The following is a 20,895-nucleotide window of genomic DNA, read 5'->3' on the forward strand; positions in this document are numbered from 1 at the left end:
CTAATTGTCTTTCCAGGACCTAGCTAAACTGTCCATCAACATGAGCAAAAACTCAGTCATCGGGCGCTTTGCTCTCATCTGCTCAGTTATTCAAGAGTTACCACTCATACTAGTCTGTCATCAAACAGTAGTCTGAGTTGCTAACTGTGGAGAATAGAAATACTTTCAGCAGCTAGCAAATCTGAGTGGTAACACTCTACAGAGACAATACCCAAAGTAAAAAATACCTTCCCAGACTAATGTTAGCTTCTCCTTGCTAACGCATCACAGAGTAGCAACACTCCCGCTGTATAACCCCCCTGGAAGTCACAGCACTCCCAGTCGATTCCTGCTATCCCCTAGCTATGCCAGGTTAGCAATAGCGCACTCAAATACAGCGTAGCTTCACAGCTAATAAAACCTGCTAGTGACAAATATGGCTGCTGCTAATGTGTCCACTAAAACGGAGGAGAAAACACAGGAGTGAGCCTGCCCTTGTGGGAATAAAATGCCAAGCAAGGACACTCACCAGATGTGTGTGATGTGGCTTGGCCTGAAACACGACCAAGCTGCCTTTAAGCCCACAGAGGAGTGTACATATTGTAGGCGGTTCTCTGCCAAAGTGCTCAGTTGGCGACTGGCACGTCAGATGAACTTGTCCGCTGGTGACTCAATTATGTCTTCCACCACAGCGGCTCAGGAGCTGATAGACCTTGCTGAGACAATGGCTCCCGAAACTGAGGTTGGCCCAAACTTGGGGGGATCAACTTGACTTCATGGACCCGCTGCCCCAGGAATTAGTCGGGACCGCCTCGTGGCAGGTGTGCTGGGTTGTCCAGTGGAAGTGGCAGATGATTTTTCTGACGGTGGGTCGGAACTCTTCATGACCAGCGAGGATGATGATGACGACTCTTAACTTGCACTGTCAGTTTTGTATCATCTGAAGGACGGCATCTCCTACAGCACAGTGTCCCTGACACTGCCCTGGGGCATTGGGATTTTTGTTGTTGCTGGTTTTGTTTTTATTAGGACCAGAGAGAAGACTGCCCCCTACTGGCCCACCAACACCAAACACCACTTCCTGCAGCAACTCCGTTTTCCCAGGAGGTCTTCCATCGAAATACTAGCCAAGCCAAACCTGCTTAGCTTCTGTCATTCGACACAGCCAGGGTACATGTTGGTATGGTTGCCAACATGTGCCCATACCATGTATATGTACCCTGACTGTGGCAAGAGACAGCTTTGTTGCTGTCTCTTGCTTCAGCTTAATGAATGGATGAGATTCATGCGTTTTCAGTATACCAGGTGTGTAAAAACTTCTCTTCGGGAATGTAAGGATGACCTTACAACCTAACCCTACCTTTACGCCTAAGGGTTAGGTTGATGTTCACCAATTGACCTTGTGTCCTTCTATTCCCTGTCATTCCCCTCAGATGAGCATCAGTGGTTACATATGTTGTGCCTGGTGCAGGCCTTATGCATCTACATAGACAGAACCAAAAGCTTTAGGGAAAGTGACCTTTTTGTGTCTTGGGCAAAGAACCACTTGGGGAAGCCAGTCTCAAAGCAGCGGCTCTCTCACTAGATTGTGGGGGCTATTGCTTTAGCTTATAGCTCTAAGGGTTTACAGCCACCAGAGGGGCTGCATGCACATTCTATCAGGGGTCTCACCACCTCATGGGCCCTTTTCAGAGGGATCTCCATTCAGGAGATTTGTGCTGTAGCAAGTTGGGCCTCCCCACACACCTTTGCTAGTTTCTACAGGCAGTGTGGCTAAGCCTCAGTAAGGCTCATTTCAGGAATGTTGGTCCCTCATTAACATCTGCCCAGCTATCCAGGAGTCGGTGTTTCCCAATGAGAAACACGAATGGAATCCTATGAAAATGAACTTTAGGTTACTTATGTAAACTGGTTCTCGGAGTAGCTTTAGTAAGTCTCTCACCAGACCACCCTACTTACTCGTTTGTAGCGAGGAAGAGGTGAGTGTTTTTTGAATGACTGGCAGCGTAATGTCAAGCTCTTTTATTGGGAGAGGGTCTCCGCCTTTATTTTTTTAAAATACACTACCGTTCAAAAGTTTGGGATCACCCAAACAATTTCGTGTTTTCCATGAAAAGTCACACTTATTCACCACCATATGTTGTGAAATGAATAGAAAATAGAGTCAAGACATTGACAAGGTTAGAAATAATGATTTGTATTTGAAATAAGATTTTTTTTACATCAAACTTTGCTTTCGTTAAAGAATCCTCCATTTGCAGCAATTACAGCATTGCAGACCTTTGGCATTCTAGCTGTTAATTTGTTGAGGTAATCTGGAGAAATTGCACCCCACGCTTCCAGAAGCAGCTCCCACAAGTTGGATTGGTTGGATGGGCACTTCTTTGAGCAGATTGAGTTTCTGGAGCATCACATTTGTGGGGTCAATTAAACGCTCAAAATGGCCAGAAAAAGAGAACTTTCATCTGAAACTCGACAGTCTATTCTTGTTCTTAGAAATGAAGGCTATTCCATGCGAGAAATTGCTAAGAAATTGAAGATTTCCTACACCGGTGTGTACTACTCCCTTCAGAGGACAGCACAAACAGGCTCTAACAGGTACTATTTAATGAAGATGCCAGTTGGGGACCTGTGAGGCGTCTGTTTCTCAAACTAGAGACTCTAATGTACTTATCTTCTTGCTCAGTTGTGCAACGCGGCCTCCCACTTCTTTTTCTACTCTGGTTAGAGCCTGTTTGTGCTGTCCTCTGAAGGGAGTAGTACACACCGGTGTAGGAAATCTTCAATTTCTTAGCAATTTCTCGCATGGAATAGCCATTTCTAAGAACAAGAATAGACTGTCGAGTTTCAGATGAAAGTTCTCTTTTTCTGGCCATTTTGAGCGTTTAATTGACCCCACAAATGTGATGCTCCAGAAACTCAATCTGCTCAAAGAAGTGCCCATCCAACCAATCCAACTTGTGGGAGCTGCTTCTGGAAGCGTGGGGTGCAATTTCTCCAGATTACCTCAACAAATTAACAGCTAGAATGCCAAAGGTCTGCAATGCTGTAATTGCTGCAAATGGAGGATTCTTTGACGAAAGCAAAGTTTGATGTAAAAAAAATCTTATTTCAAATACAAATCATTATTTCTAACCTTGTCAATGTCTTGACTCTATTTTCTATTCATTTCACAACATATGGTGGTGAATAAGTGTGACTTTTCATGGAAAACACAAAATTGTTTGGGTGATCCCAAACTTTTGAACGGTAGTGTACATTTATTTCTAGTTTTTCCCCTTATCCCACCCGATTAACCCAATCGCATATGGCCGGAACTCTTGTCGAATAACTCCCCTGGCTCACATTTCCACAGGAAGGAGATAGCCATAACACCAGCTTCCTTCAAACTCGTGTCGGCTGTTCTCGCTATTTTACACGATGAAGCCACGCATGGATTGCATTGCCCTCAGGCCGTGAAGGAGACATAGGGAGAATGCTTTCGGTCACTTGGCTGCAGGTGCCCGGATGGGCCAGAGGGGTCACTGGAGAACGACGAGTCCCCAAACACTACACCGATCTACACCCACTATCCCTTGGGTAAGGGTGGCCTAATGAATGCCTTACCCCATGGACGCTCTGGCCGTGACCGGTTACGGCGAGGCTAGGATATGAACCTCCCAGCCACATGACGAGCGGATTGCAAGAACGGTGGTCTATTCCGCTCGGCCACCAGAGCGGCCATAGAGGGTCTCCACCTTGACACTAATTTGGGTTAGTGTCAGGGAGGGTGGAGACCCCAACTAGGTCTTGACATAGTAGGGCCTTTTGGGACAGCTGTGCCCACCTGCTGTTATGCTATTACGCTGACGGACTACTACTCCAAGTGGCCTGAGTTGGCCTTTTCCCAGCTGCAACAACTGCTGATGTAATACAGTTTCTTACCTCTGTTTTTAGCAGACATGGTGACCCAGAAAGCATTGTTACAGACAATGGAGCTCAATTCACGTCGGCAGCCTTCACTGAGTTTCTTGAGAAAAGGGGCATTCTCCACAATCGGGTATCAGTCTACTATCCGGTGGCCAACTGTGCCGTTGAACATTTCCACCGTGTTCTGAAGTGCTGCGTCCAGACTGCAATCCAGTAGTCTCGGCCATGGAAAGAGGCTGTGTTGGATTGGCTACAAGTCTACAGGGCCACTCCACACGCCACCACTGCCATCTCACCACATGAACTGCTTTATGGCAGAAGAATGTGCACTAAACTGGACATACTGCTCCTGCAACCTACTTTGACAGCACAGGGTGACTCTGTGCACAGAATGGTCCAAGAAAAACAGGCCAAGATGAAGCACTACACTGACTCCAAACGTGGTTCCTGCGCACCTCTCTTTCATGAGGGAGAGAGAGTTAGGATAAGAATACCTCACCACGTTCCCAAAGCACACCTGAGATTCAGTGGACCAGTGACTGTAGAAAAGAGGGTAGGCACAAGCACCCTCTTGCTTCGCAATGGAAAAAAAATGGAATGCATCCCACCTGGCTCCCTTCCCTGCTGCAGCTGAGTATGAACCTGTCAACAATCCTGCTCCAAAATCACATCACATGCACACTCCCCACATCCAGCCACGTGCAAGAAATAAGCCTAGTTGGCATAAGGACTATGTCCCGTACTGAAAGTTTGACTGTAAGTTTAAGCCATTGGATGGCTAGAAAAAGGCATGGGAAAGAGAAAAAAAATAATATTACAAGCAAGCGTGTTATAAGGGAAACATACTGTTGACAAATCTTTATTTGATGTATACTCTGGTTTTGAAAAATTTACCATGGCCTAGAGAGAAAGATAGTATCAGAAAAAATGGTAAATGAAACGTAATATTATTGTAGGATTAGAGATATTAAGGTGTATTGTTTACATACCATTAAGTGTTTTGTTACTGTTACCTAATGTTAGTCATCTTTGGAAAATAATAAGCAGTGATTACAGAATCTTAATGATGCTGGTTTGGCAGTAACATTCTTTTACAGAGAGGAGATGTTGTGTTCTGTTTATATTGATATTCATGTTGCCCGCTTGCACCACTAGGTGATGCTATGTTAATATGCTGTTTCTTGTTTTGACGTGAAGAAGAAAATGTAATGACGGCTGCCTACATAATCTTTGAGTTAAATAAATGTCCGTTCTAATCCGACCTGCCTCCTCGTGATTGTGCACCATCCAACACTACACACGTGCGTCGTGTTTACATTCTAAGCTAGGCTACTTCTTCAGTTTTGGTGAGAATGGCTAAATGCGAGCAACCGAAGTTGGATACAATCCAACCAGGACCCTCTGGCTTAAAATGCCAGCGTATGGAAGCATTTTGGCTTCTATGAAGCTGAAGGGAAAAGGGACCCGAACAAGAACCACGCTTATGCAAGTTGTTTCTAACTAAAATAAAATATTTTGGCAACACAACAAATATGAGAAACCATATTTCACGTTCCTATCCGGAGTTGGAGGAAAAACAACTAGTTGTAGTTGCTGCCAACCAGGGAACAATTGAACAAGTGATATCAAAGCTGCCACCAAACTCGGAAAGGGCGAAGCGAATCACAAAGTCGATCGCAACTTTATTGCCAACGATTTGCGCTCCTTCTCAGTCATTGAGAACTAGGGCTTTCGCACCTTGCTGCACACTTTGGAGCTGAGATACAACATCCCATCTCGATGTTTTTTCACTGACACAGCGATACCCACACTCTACAATGAAACCAAAACCAAAGTCATGGAATCATTGAGGAAAGCGGGTAGGATAGCAGTAACATGCGATGTGTGGACAATCAATTGCTACAGAATCTTATGTCACCGTAACTGCACACATTATTACCGATGACTGGCAGCTCATGTCTGACGTGCAGGGTAGTTACTGGATTGCGGCGCACACTTACACTGGAGCATGTAGACCAACTCCTGTTCTTACGCAACAGCTTACACATTCCAGCATTCACCAGCTAAGCACATTTGCTATGTTCCACTTCCATGCATTTCCATGATTTCTTTGTGGCCTATTATTTGCAGTTTTTTCATTATTTATTGTTTTACCACATATTCCACAGAAAGTGTTAGTTTTGTATGAGCGCTGGTAAAGAATTCTATGTTGTTTTTGTTTGAAAACTGTTTTTTATTTTAATTTACAGCAAAATGTTTTGTTTTGTTTGTTTGTTTGTTTTTTGTCTGAGCGATTCTCTGCTCATTGCCCATACCATGTGGATTTTGGTTGAGGGTTTTATTATTTATTTGTGAATGAGGACAGCTTTTTATGCTATCAGGTGGTTGCTGAAATCTTGCTGAAGCCCATGTTAATTTACAACAAGGATGCTGCTACAGGCACACTTTTGTTTCTTTTCTTGTTGGTTCTTTGCAATGCTGGGAAACGTGGCCTTTCAGTCGACACATCTCTTCTATTTATTTTAATTATGGATCATTACAAATATGCTATGTTTTAAAAGTAACAAGTATTCACACAGTGACAAGACATTAATCATGTATAGAAATAAAAAATGTTGATGCATCAAGATGCATCAGTAATCGTTTTATAATCGCATCGTAGCCCTCTGAATTGGAATCGAATCGTGAGGTGCCTAGATTCCCACCCCTACTATGATTTGATATCAGTTTTGTAAGGCTCCATCTGATTCTGAGTCTGATCCCCTCATATCAACCATATTATTTGAAAACTGTAATAATCCAAAGAAAACATGTAACAAAATTCATTTATTTTCAGCCTGTGTTACAAAAATATATATAAAAAATTAATATACTTTCTTGAGTAAATATTTAAACATTCAGTGATTAAGAAAGAAATCATTACATCAGACCTCTTCACAGCATCTGTTAATTGTGTTTTATTGCAATTCAAGGTAAATACAGTATTGTGATTTTGAACTAGTAATTTTATTTCCTTCTCCCCTCCACCCTTGTTGAATAATGGTTTGGTAGTGTCAATACTGTTATGAGCACAGCAGATTTGAGGATCTTTCTGCTCTTCCTTTCAAGTCATTATAGGCTCCAACCAGCTAAATAAAGCATGGCAGCATCAAGCATCTGCCTGTAAGCGTAGTTTGACAATATCTGCCTCATAGTTAATATCCATAGCATCACATTTCTTGCTCTTGTTGGTGTACAGAATATAACTAATGAATTACCCTTCTTCCCGGATCTATGTCAGGAGCGTGGCAGTTCCATGGGGAAGCTGGAGCCTATCTCCCCTGTCAGTCCGGCCCAGATGGACCCTGATCTTGATATGGTGCCAGCCCGCTTCTCCAAAGAGGAGCTGATCCAGAACATGGACCGTGTGGACAGAGAGATCACCATGGTGGAGCAGCAGATCTGCAAGCTTCGCAAGAAACAGGTTGGCACTGCTATCTGGTATTACTTGTAGCTGAGAGTTGCTCTCTGTCCAGAGATTTTAGTCAGTTGCTGCCCTTGAAGTCAATTGTAGTGGATTACCCTTGAATTCTCGTGGTACTCAAATATCACTTTTTCACTGTAGATTCTGGGTATGAATTTTCAAGTATTGTCCTACACTTAGTACTGATCCAATCATTACTTTTGCTGAGCAGTGCCGACTTGGACCATTTAGTTTGGGGTCAATGGACAAAATTATTGTGATAGAATCAGCCCCTCCCCTCCCCCCACTGCAGAAAAACAGGCTTCCTTGTGCCAAAAATATGGTGAATCAAGCCATTTCTCCTTTTACATTGTATTTTGAATTATAGTCTTGGGTAAAAACTCTGATACCGATACACCATTTTAGCATGGTATCAGCCTGATATCCGATACCAGTGGTACATCTCCACTTTGAATTCTCCTGGTGGGCTCCTAGTTTTGGCTTTGGAGTGCTACTTGTCATAAACCGTTTCACAAGGCATTATTTGTAAAATGTGGGTGGCATTCAAATTGAGGGCACCTTATACAACAAATATTCAAAAATTGGCCAAGCATTAGCTGTAATGACAATTTACAGTACTTCTTCCCCTGCAGTTACCACCTTATTGGATCATTCATGTACATTCAAAGTACGTTATGATGCATCTAAAATGCCTTAAAGGCACCATTTGCTACCTGTATGTTAAGTCTGTTGTTAATTCTTGTAGATGTACAAGTGTTTGCCATAGTTGACATCAGTTTTGAATTTGCTTAATGGCAGTGTTGAGATTGTTCACCTGTGGTTTTGTAATACGTCCCGGTGCCAGCCTTTTGTTGATGGCAACACAAAAAGGTCTTGGACGGAGACTTTGATGTGTTGCAATCACTGAATTATAGATCTGCAGTTTGTTCTTGCTCATGGTGCCACAACTCCATACACACTTGTCTCTGGGCAGCTGCATTCTCTCTTCTTTACTCCTGGCTTTTTTATTTAGGAGAAAAGTAGGTTAAAAATATATACAGCTATAAATAACAGCTCCCCTGCGGGAGGGTAGGATTATAGCGGGGGGTTTTGTGACTGTTAAACCACTCATATTCCTTCCTCACTGTCTCTTTTTTGGCTGTCTGCCACATCATGTTTAGTGGAAAAGCTCTGTGGTGGAGCTCTTTTGCACCCACCCCAACCCCCCTCCACCCTCTTGCCAACATGCTGATATCTTCAGCCATCCCTTCTCCTCTACCTCCCCCGTCTCTTCTTTGGCTGGCACTCAAATTAAGACTCCATAAATTCAAACCGCCTGCAGCTTGTGGTCTGGTCCATTGTGGGGTGGGTATGTGGGATGGACTGTGGGGCTGGGACAGCAGCACAGGACTGTTAATGTTGGGAGTGGATAGGCCTAAATGTGCTCAGGAGAGAAAGCTGTGGTACCTACAAATATAAATTGACACCCCCTCTCTCCACCAAAACACATGCCGTTTTTCTTATTTTTAAAAAAAATGTTTTAACAGTGCACTCCTGATCTCGCCCCACAATATTGCTTCCTAACCCCCCCCCCCCACACACACACACACACACTGAGCTTTGTACTCCAAAACATCTGGAGTAATTAAGTGGCAAGGTAAAACTTAATTTAAAGAGTTCTGGTGGGGAGGGGAGGCTGGAGTTTAGGTTACAGCCAGCCTGTGTTGTGTCAGCCAGGCTCAGGACGGCTGGTTTATTTTATTTTGCTCCGCGGTGGGTTTGGGAAGGGAAGGAGGCTCTCTGGGAATGTATATGTTTCCCTCGCCAGATGCTTATCCAGACCGATTGTGGCACATGATGATCCATCACGCTCAGCTCTCATGTGGATATTCTGGAGGCCACCTCTCCCCCTGCAGAGGCCCTGGCCAGGAGAGAGCAGTGGAGAAGAGAAGGGGGGGGGGCACACTGGGGAATGGCTCTACTGTAGATTAGCTCACCACACGCCACTCAGCTTGCCAGCAGTCAGCCCCGGCTTCCAGACAACCTGCTTCTCAACTCAAGACCTTCTGCTGTTCTCCAGCCTACACACAACCACCATGTTCTCCTTTGTAAAAGCTGGCATTGGTGGGTGTGGTTTCATTTGGACCAATTATAAAACTCCTGTATGTGCTGTGAAAACTCTGCTGAATGCACATTGACTTAATAGGTAAATAAATCAGTAGAGTACCTGCCACCTTGTGTTTTTGTCCAGATTTTTTTATTTTTTTTATTATCAGGATGTCTTTCCTTTATCTGTTATAAAGCCACAGAGTTTTTGATCAGTGTGATGAAGTAGTTAAGTCTCAGGGCAGACATACATAGGAGCCAAGAAATGTTTTTCTTTCCTTTTTGGTGCCTCATAGCTACTTTCTGTCTGGTTTTAAGAAGACAAAAGGCACTCCTCCATTAAAGACTGATTGAAAAGTGCAAGGAGAAGCATATAGGACATCAGTCATATCACAGATAAAGAAAAGAGTATGATGGCCATATAAATGATCTTGTGCTGTCCTTCCACCACCAATATATTCTCTCTCTCTCTTTCTCTCGCTCACTCTCTCGCTTGCTCACTTGCGTGACATAGTGTAGCTACACAGTAGGCCTTGGCTTTGTTTACAAGCTGTTGTGGTAACCCTATGATTAAGAACCCCGAGGAGTTAATAGCTATTGCCGCTAATAGGGCAGATAGTCTCCTCCCTGTGGAGTCCTTATCTCGCACAAGTTATTCAAATATTTTTTATTAATTTTCACATACGTTGTACAGTCACAGATAATACTCACTACTCAAACAAACAAACAAACAAACAAACAAACAAACAAACAAACAACAAAAATACAAATGCTGGACAAAAATAAAAAGGGTAAGGGGGGTTAGCTACATTGTATTAGTGGAAGGGACCTCAATCTCAAAATAACAGAAATGATTGACAGACCTTATAATACTTCTGGGTGGAACCTTGGGTAGTGCATTTAAGCTGCTCAAGTTTAAGATGGGACATTACCTCCTCACCCAGCACTTGTGAGATGGTGGCATAAATTTCTTCTAGCTAAGGAGTATCAGATGTCTAGCAAGTAAGGTAGAGAATGCTATAGCCTCAGCCTGTTTAGTCATTATCGATGTACCCTACAGGACTATGCTAAACAGTGCGGTCAGTGGGTTAGGATCATAACTGTGTTACACATACATGAAAAGGTATTAAATATACCGGTACAAAATGGGGTCAGTTTGGGACATGACCAAAACATGTGACTAACGCTAGCTGGGTCTCGACTGCACCTGATGTAGGTTAGGTCTAAACCAGGGTAGAGTTTGGCCAGCTTGTTTGCAGATAGATGTAACCTATGCAGAACCTTGAACTGCAGCAACCCATGTCTAATACACATTGATGATGAGTGTATCAGTGTAATTGCGGCCTGACAATTTACCTCTGATGTATTAATTCCCAACTCCGCCTCCCACTGCATCCTTAAGTGATCAAGTGATGGGGAAGCGACCTTCTGAATAATATCATAATCCAGACCCCTGCCAATTGGATCCATGTTCAAGTATTCATCTATCCAGGTACTCTGTGGGGTTAGAGAGAAGTGTGTTTTGACATACAGTGCATCCGGAAAGTATTCACACCCCTTCACTTTCCCCACATTTTGTTATATTACAGCCGTATTCCAAAATGGATTAAATTCCTTTTTTTCTCATCAATCTTCACACAATACCCCATAATGACAAAGTGAAAAAGGTTTTGCAGAATTTTTTGCAAATTTATTAAAAATAAAAACTGAAATATTGCATGTACATAAGTATTCACACCCTTTGCTATGACACTCAAAATTGAGCTCAGGTTCATCCTGTTTCCACTGATCATCCTTGAGATGTTTCTACATCTTGATTGGAGTCCACCTGTAGTAAATTCAATGGATTGGACATGATTTGGAAAGACACACCTGTCTATATAAGGTCCCACTGTTGACAGTGCATGTCAGAGCAGAAACAAAACCATGAAGTCAAAGGAATTGTCTGTGGACCTCCGAGACAGGATTGTATCGAGGCACAGATCTGGGGAAGGGTACAAAAAAAATTCTACAGCTTTGAAGGTCCCGAAGAGCACAGTGGTCTCCATCATTCGTAAATGGAAGAAGTTTGGATCCACCAGGACTCTTCCTAGAGCTGGCCGCCCAGCCAAACTGAGCAATCGGGGGAGAAGGGCCTTGGTCAGGGAGGTGACCAAGAACCCGATGGTTACTCTGACAGAGCTCCAGCGTTCCTCTGTGGAGATGGGAGAACCTTCCAGAAGGACAACCATCTCTGCAGCACTCCACCAATCAGGCCTTTATGGTAGAGTGGCCAGACGGAAGCCTCTGCTCAGTAAAAGGCACATGACAGCCCGCTTGGAGTTTGCCAGAAAGCACCTAAAGGACTCTCGGACCATGAAAAACAAGATTTTCTGGTCTGATGAAACCAGGATTGAACTCTTTGGCCTGAATGCCAAACGTCATGTCTGGAGGAAACCAGGCACCTCTCATCACCTTGCTAATACCATCCCTTCAGTGAAGCATGGTGGTGGCAGCATCATGCTGTGGGGATGTTTTTCAGCGGCAGGAACTGGGAGACTAGTCAGGATCGAGGGAAAGATGAATGGAGCAAAGTACAGAGAGATCCTTGATGAAAACCTGCTCCAGAGCGCTCAGGACCTCAGACTGGGGCGAAGGTTTACCTTTCAACACGACAACGACCCTAAGCACACAGCCAAGACAATGAAAGAGTGGCTTCGGGACAAGTCTGTGAATGTCCTTGAGTGGCCCAGCCAGAGCCCAGACTTGAACCCCATTGAACATCTCAGGAAAGACCTGAAAATAGCTGTGCAGCGACACTCCCCATCTAACCTTACAGAGCTCGAGAGGATCTGCAGAGAAGAATGGGAGAAATACCCCAAATATAGGCGTGCCAAGCTTGTAGCTTCATACCCAAGAAGACTTGAAGCTGTAATCGCTGCCAAGGGTGCCTCAACCAAGTACTGAGTAAAGGGTGTGAATACTTATGTACATGCAATATTTCAGTTTTTTATTTTTAATAAATTTGCAAAAATTTCTACAAAACCTTTTTCGCTTTGTCATTATAGGGTATTGTATGTAGATTGATGAGAAAAAAAGGGAATTTAATCCATTTTGGAATAAGGCTGTAACATAACAAAATGTGGGGAAAGTGAAGGGGTGTGAATACTTTCCGGATGCACTGTAACTACGTACATGTAAATATCTAAAGTAACCTGACTGGAGAACATCAAAGCCCTTCTTTAACTGTTCAAAAGAAGTAAAGTACCCATTCTTTAAAAGGCCTTTCACACACTTGATCCCTCTCCTATGCCACAATTGAAAAAATGGGCCTGTGAGAGATGGAGCAAAACTTCATTTGCCAAAATAGGGGAAGTAATAAGAGGCTGTTTAAGTTTAAAATGGATTCTAAACTGAGACCATATCTTTAGAGAACCCTGAATAATTGGGTTATTCATCCAAAAACATTTACTAAAGGGTAGTGGGGCACAAATTTAAGAGCAAAGTGACACTGCATTACTTGAATGCTGCCCCATAAGAGACAAAACAGGAGATTCCTCCTCTGATAAATCAGAGACCCAAAACACCAACTTGTGGATGTTGCCCGCCCAATAATACAAATAATTAGGTGAAGACAGACCACCCTCCCCCTTTTTTCTTCGCAAACATTTTTTCCTTATTTGAGGTATATTTTTATTCCAAATAAAAGTGGATGTGTACTGATCTAATTCCTTAAAAAAAGGATTTATGAATAAAGACTGGGATTGTTTGAAACAGATAAAAACTTGGGCATGATAGTCCTTTTTACAGATTGATCCTACCAGCGAGTGACAAGGGGAGAGTTGACCATCTCTCCATGTCCTGTTTGGCCTTATTAAACACTGTTTTAAAGTTAACTGATCTCACACAAGTTAACCGGCGCTAGGGTGTCGCAGGGATGCTGAAAGTTCAGATATTTTGGGGGGGGTGGGTTCAGCAATTCTAAAGGTTATCTCTCATGTATGTGTGCGTGCGCGTGTGTGTGTGTTCCACAGCAACAGTTGGAAGAGGAGGCAGCAAAGCCCCAGGAGCCAGAGCGCCCTATCTCACCTCCACCCAGCGAGGCCAAGCACCGCAGCCTGGTGCAGATCATCTATGATGAAAACAGGGTCAGTACACACACACACACTAGCCTCACTTTTCTCTCCAGGCACACTATACCGTATGACTTACCTTTCATTACTTGAGCCAAAATTACGGTGGAAATGAGGTTGGCTTCACTTCACATGTTCAGTGTCGTCCTATCATGCAGAGAGTGAGTAAATTAGAAAGCTAGCTGCATGTCTCCCTTGGTTTATTATTGCCCTTTTGAACTGATTCAAGCTGACAAACTATGTGTGTCAGTTTCCGTCTTTGTCCAAATATTTTCCATTGCCTGAGCACGTCAATGTGTGTGGCGATACTAGGAATGAACTTTTAAATTTTGTTGGTGTGATTGAAAAGAAACTCTTGGCAGTAAGTGACCAGATTACCCAGCAGGAGTGTAGAGGTTGTTTGGGGTTGGAAGGTGGCACAAGGAAAGCCATTTAAAAGTCCCTGTGAGATGAAAGATTTGGCAACAAACATTTGCTGTTTCTGAGTTGGGCCTCATGTGCACTCCAAGGTTATTATAGTTTGCTAAAGCTAAACTAAAAACTAAAACTAGGTGTGAAAAAACATTTTAATGAACTGAAATATAAATAAAACTAGACTTTAGAAAAAACAAAAACTAACAAACGATATCGTGTACTTACAAAACTAAACAAAATAAAAAAATATACAGAAAATGTCTTCAGTTAGTCTTTGTAAATTTGGTCAAATTTGTCATTATGACAAGCATGAGGAGGCATTGGTACATGTTTATTGAGATTTGGATGTCTACATGACTGTGACTCAACTGCCTTCACAAAGTGTTGTTTGTGTTACAATACCTATTTTGAACTTCTTGTATCTTGCCCCTGACAGATACTTCCCATATTGTAAAAGAAAGAAAGAAAGAAAGAAAGAAAGAAAGAAGCTAATGCTGAAACTAATAAAAACTGAACTAAACATTTTTAAATAACAAAAACTAAAATGAAAAGTGCAAACCCACTCTGGAAACTAAGTGAAACTAAACCAAATTGGGGGGATAAATAAATAAATAATGAAAAATACAAAGCTATAATAATTCTGGTGCACTCCTATCATTGTCATTGTTGTGACAGCTCATAGAAGAAGAGACAAACTAAAGATTTTTCATGTACGATCCAGGGCTTGACACAGTAATTTGCCTGCTGGCCTGAGACTGTTTTCTCATGTGGCCAGGCCAGCAAAGCTGAATTTGCTGTGGCCCACTTGGCCAATGATAAAAATGGCTAACATATCATTATTTTTTTTACCTGGATTATTGAGCATGCATCAAGACATCATAGAGATAGCTTTCCCCTCCATGAATCGAGATCAGAAACACAGATGTTGTGCAACTTTACCAGTACTCTCTTTTCATAATCTGTGAATGTACTCAGGTGAGCACTGTCGTTCAAGCACACAATATGAGTGCGGCAATTTCTGCTGCTCAATCTGCTATATACCTCATAGAATCTTCTAGACTGTCTTTAAAGAAAACAGTCCCGCAAAGACAACAAAGTTAGCTAACAGATTATCTTAATTTGACTAGTCAGCCTTTTATAAGCCCCCAGCTCCTGACCAGGCGCCATAGGAAAAAAAAATCAAAAATAGAAATTGTAAGAAGATGAGTTAAAAGAAAACAGCAGGGAGTATGAGACGAGTAAGAGATGGAGGAAGATGGAGTTCTCTACACAAACAACCTGGTTATTGATAAAATGATTTACCAGTCTCTGTCCTTTGTAGCGCAATCAGTGATTTCATCATTGCTTTCTGTAATGACATTAGATTTCTATTAATTACAGGATTCTGATTTCAGAAACATGAACATACTCTGGGATAGGTGGTTTCAGAGTCAGGGCCAGTAGCTTTTATAACCTACGGGCCCACCTGGCCAGTGGTAAATTGACCTGAATATCAGTGCCTTGTGTCCTGCTATTATGGAGCTCAGAGGTTGGTACTGTGAACATATTAAGTGATATTTTGCATGTACTGTGCACCATGCTATTTCTCCTGGGGAACTGTTGTACATACTTCCCTGGCTTGACTCTTTCATAGTTATTTACATTTCATGTGAATAGAGAGTAGGCAGACAGCCACATTGTACTTAGTCTCTCTGCTAGCTGTTCACTGTCCCTGCAAGGCCACGTCCAGTTGTCTTGAGGTTAAACCAAAGGTTAATGTAGCAGGCATGGTGAGTCACACACATGCAGCACGTCTAACTCAATACAGTGCTGGCACATAATGTTTTGTTTTAAATAAACAGGTTGGCACCTGAATTGTCCTTATTTTTCAGTCAGATGATAAACTCTGGCACTAGCTATGTAAAGATATTCACAAATACTTACTGTAATAACTGATTTAGTTGCAGTAAAACAGTTTGACATTCTGTAGCACAGTTACCTTGTTTTTGCTGGAGTCATTGCCTATGCTCTTAGTCCACCTAGTGGTGAGATGCATACCTTTCTTACCACATGTATGGCAGGGAAAGCCCTTTTCATGCTGCAGGAAAGTGCAACAAAGATAAAACCTCTTTAAAGTACAGCAGTAGGGAAACTACCCTAGACCAGTGTATGTCAGCAGGAATCTGACCTGTTGAACTGTGCTTGAGCAAAATGGAGTCTTATCAGCTCCAAGGATGTTCCTCCATTGCTGACCCTGCGTTTTGACATATCTATAAAGGACAAACTAGTTTTACCCAGCGAGTAGTATTACCTTTGCACAGTGAGCAGTATTCGTTTTGTACGGCAAGCAGTATTGCACAGTATTAGTTTTATACTGTGAGAAGTATTAGTTTAATACACTGAGTGGTGTTAATTTTACACAGTAAGGAATGACCTACAAAAAAAGCTGATGGATTGGACCCTGGCCCATGATGACAAGAGGGTAGGGTATGTATGTTAGCCTGTTAAGCTGCCACACAAAGCCTTTTTTAAATGACATCATGGTAAAAGAATTTACTGCATGCCTTTCACCTACACTCATCGAGCAGATTTGAAACACAGCACCCCTGAAAAACTTGCAGCTGCAGGACACGACGGAGCATTCAAGGCGGGTTCGTTTCAAAGGCTGGAAGTTTAAGGATGACTCATAGCTTGCTCCACAATGTAGCCTGACCTCTGTAACACTTTCCACTTCCCTCTAGCTGCCAGTAAGTACTCAGATCTACTGCACGTTTCTTACTCCCTCACCAGACCTCCCCAAGCTTCCCCAGCTATTTGTCAGGCCACACACTTGCCACTAGAAGCCCACTGCCATGATAAGACCACAGCAAATTTAGTTGATACATTTTTCATGATATTCTATTATTCAAGGCTAAAGGTTACATGCAGAGCTTGTGTTGCTACTTGCAGATATTTACAGTGCATAGTCCCTCAGGATATAGCTCATAAGAGGTGTAGTTATAATAAACAGTTGGAGTGTATTACTGCTTTCTCCTCCCCGTTTGTACCTTTTGTCTTTTGTACTGTGGCGTTGTTAGGTAATTGCTGCTTGTGTGATTCAGCACCTGGTTGTAATTACTCCAGCCCTGACATGTCTTTGGGAGCCGATGTCACAGCGGTGTCATCTGTCCCCTCTGGGCTTAGTGTCAACTGCTCTCTCTAACAGGCCTACATCCACTCCACCTATAGCCCTTTGTCAAAACCCCAGGGTGCTTCTAGCCACATTCACTCCTGTCACATTTGACATTGCAGTCAGGAATCTAAATATAAGAGCACTCACTGCGGTTGTATTATCATAATAATGAACATGCTTTTTAACTGTAGGTGTCTTTCTACCTCTCCTTAATCAGTATTTTTTTTTTGGTCTTCACCAAAGTGCTACCCTGTACTCAACGATTTTACTCTTTTGTGCACCAACTATTGGGATGTGTTGGCTTCCTGGGATGGTGTCTGCTTCAACTTTTCCTCTCATTCTATGACCTACTTGCTGTGTGTTGCTGATGACCAGTTGGCACACTGTTGACCACAGGCAGAAGCTAACAGCCGCATAGCTTAATGGGTTATGATAAGTCCAGTGTCTGATTTCTTTGTCATCCCACCTCCTTTCTTACTGTTGAATTCCTCATTACTAGCGCCTATTGTCAGAAACTCCAAATGTATGGTTAATTTTTATGTAATCTTAATGTTTTGCATGGAGAGTCATGAATAGGAAATGTCGAGAAACGCCCACTTTATCCCTCTTCCTCCCTGAGGATGAAAGGCTTCTCTTAATAATTGCTGCTCATTAACTGCTCCTGCAGCAAGTGGACTCGATGAGGCAATACTTTGCAGCCTGTTACACCTACTCACTGACAAGGAAGCAACTGGAATGAGGAAATATGGGATCAATGCAAAATGACTTGTGGGAGGGTTTTTTGCTTTATGAAAATGTATTTGCGTTTGTGGGATATGTTTATGCAAAACATAACCTGTCAGCCCTTCCTTTTGACCTATGTTCGTAGGGGAAAATGCGCAGGAAATGAAAAAGGGCACTTTTCACTTTGGAGCCAAGTCATTTTGCTTTATTCACAGGTGACCCAGTTTGAGACTGGTGTTCTGTCAAGTTAAGCTGTGTGTGCGTGAGCTCCACTTTGGTCTTAAATCTCTGTTAGTTTGCGTGTCTAAACTTAACAACACATCTCCTACCCCTATGCGCCTTCCACTGAAGCTGGAGTGAGAGTGTTTGGGAAGCGCAACATGACATAGTGGGTGGTGAGGAATGGAAGTTGACAGTCATGTACACTGGCAGCTTCTGTCACCCACCACCCCCACTACCCACGCAGACACACTCACACTCTTCCGGTCCTGTGTGTCTACCTCAAGTGGTAGCCACACTGCTGTGGTCATTGAAGGAAAGTAAGTGAGATGGAAAGAAGCTGAGCATGTGGTGTGTCACTAAGGAGAATCTATTTGATCAATGACGCAGAGGACGGATAAAGAGGGAAAACTTTGTGTGTATAAGGGGGTAGTTGTAGACACTGCTCACATTAGCTGGTAAAGGCAAATACAAATGTATAGAGGTGCTGAGATGTATTGTGGTTGTGTGAGGTAGAGACAAGTTTTTTTTTCTTTCTTCTGCTTACCCATCTTCACACCCTCACACCTTGACTTTCTTCCTTTTCTTAAGCTGCAAGGAATTCTAGTTTTAGGCTGAACATTTTAGGTATTGAGTGTGAGGTGAGAGCTTTCCCTGTCTTTCATCAGATGTCTCTCATGGGATAAGCTCAAGCCCTATCACTAACTCTCTCTCCTACTCTCCCTCCCTCCTCTACCCCTTTCTCTCGCTCTCTCTCTCTTACTCTCCTGCCTGCTCTCTCTATCTCTGCTCTTTCCCTGAGTGTGCTCAGGGAGGTGAGTAATCTTTCCTTCAGTAAAGAACATGGAGAACTGAGATAAGGCACGCTGCAGCCCAGCTTCAGTCAACTGCTCTAATAATAGATGGTGCATCCATCTGTCCATCCATCCAACCAGCGAGCGGTGGTCCAGTCTCCATGACTGAGTGAGCAGACGCAGTGTGTTGCCGTGGTGATGGCAGAGATGCATGCGGATGGCTAACACATTCTGCTTGTCTGTTTGTGTTTTCTTCTCTAGAAAAAGGCTGAAGAAGCTCATAGGATACTGGAGGGACTGGGGCCCAGAGTGGAACTGGTGAGTCTGGAAAATTTAATTCACTATTCTCCCCCCCCAAGGTTCCCCCCCCTGTCTTTCTTCCTCATTATTAACATGTGGCAAAACAGTTTATCAGGAACGCAAAAAGGCTAGTGGTGTAAATCAAAGATTCGCCCAATTCTCAGGTGTGAGGCCTTGGAGGACATTGTCGTTGTGAATAAGGATGGTCCTTGTCTCCTCCAGTTACATAGGTACATAGGAGGCTGTTGCTTTCCTTTCCTCAGTATATGTCTGGAAAAAAAAGGCCATTATTGATCAGTGGTTTGCCCTGAATGTCTTCACTGCAGAGTTTTGTTGTCAGTCATACAGGCAAGAGATTACAGTCTGACACAAGAAGCAAAAACTAAATTGAGGATTTCACAGATCATAATCAAATGCATGCTGTTAACTCTGTGATATTTGAGAAATACATTTGAGGAGGATTATGAACTAGATTGTTCTGGTCCTCAGTTGTAATTGACCAAGACATGTTTGAAGATTTGGTGAACCTGATAAATGGACCACTTTTTCTCAGATCAGTTCATTTTAATATCAAATATTAATATTAAAGTGCTGCCACTTTCAAATTCCTATTAAAGAACTGCATTGCTTTGTGAAAGAATACTACTTGGTATTGATTTTTGTACAATGAAGTATTGATGATATTTGAGTAAGGCAATAAGCCATTTAACATCATGCTTGACAGTGATTTTAGAACTCAGACCTCATAATTCAACTCAATCTCCGCTTCATGATTATTGAGCACCTCTTATTTTTTCCAGAGTAAAGGGCTTTGCACACCAAGTCTGAATTTTCATCCAAAAATTTTGTGCATTAAAAAATAAATCCTGTACGGCAGCTCTGAAACTGTTGTTTGCCATAAATGTTTTTGAAACGGTCTTGATTTTCTGCTTTGTTTTTTCATCCCTGATATTGTGTTTGGTCATGCGTCCGTGTGTGTGTGTGTGTGCGTGCGCGCGTGTGCGTGTGTCCACGGCTAATCTCGCATACTACTGGACCTATCAGCCTAAAAAAAATTTTTTTTTTCACAGTTATGACAATGATTAAGACCCTCCCGTGGCTGCGGTGATGAAAAATCTTTGAAAAACGTTTGTTCTCGCTACCCCTGCTCCCTCTCTTGATTCACTCTCTAACTTGCTCAACCAACACTGCTCTCTGTCGCTGCCCGATCTAAGTCAACCGTGCACATACATGACTTACATCTACAGTTGACTCAGATTGGGCAACAACACAATCAAAAGTTGGTAAAAGAATTTTGATAATCCCAAAAATGCATAAGTTATAAAGGAACAACTTCCTCTAGGTTGCAGTCAAAACAGGAAGTGTTGCATATTCTTGTCGCTGTCGGAGCTGAGTTGACCATAGATGTGAGTCGTGCATGCGTGAGTGTAAACAGTTTACCCAGCTTTATTATGAAAATAAAGACAGGGTTAGACAAAAATGGTCGCATAGAAAACCTTTTCTTTTGGAAAGTGCAAGTTCGTATTAGATTTGGTCGCATTTGTGCAAGGGTCTGTCTAGGAAGCTGCAGATCCACAGACTGAAAGGGCAAAGGTTTTATTGGGTAGATCTATTTAGCTTGAGCGCTGCATATTAAAAACTTTCTTTTTCTATATTTCCCATTCAATTGACTTGGGTGCTGCCCAAAAGTCTTACAATGGCAGGAAAACACTGTTTTTTCTGCCTGCGTGTGTGTTTATCTGTCCA

At 42.7% G+C, this 20,895-nt stretch overlaps 1 protein-coding gene across 1 annotated transcript in view; it reads left to right on the forward strand.

Moving 5' to 3' along the window:
- Window positions 1-20,895, forward strand: part of ncor2 (nuclear receptor corepressor 2) — a 155,028-nt gene that overhangs the window by 73,110 nt on the left and 61,023 nt on the right. Inside the window, exons 5-7 of the mRNA XM_056294019.1 lie at window positions 7,169-7,351; window positions 13,450-13,563; window positions 19,111-19,167. Of these exons, the coding sequence (XP_056149994.1) occupies window positions 7,169-7,351; window positions 13,450-13,563; window positions 19,111-19,167 (354 nt within the window). The remainder of the gene's footprint in view (window positions 1-7,168; window positions 7,352-13,449; window positions 13,564-19,110; window positions 19,168-20,895) is intronic.

This window comes from Lampris incognitus, chromosome 1 (genome assembly GCF_029633865.1).
Source record: "Lampris incognitus isolate fLamInc1 chromosome 1, fLamInc1.hap2, whole genome shotgun sequence".
NCBI lineage: Eukaryota > Metazoa > Chordata > Actinopteri > Lampriformes > Lampridae > Lampris > Lampris incognitus.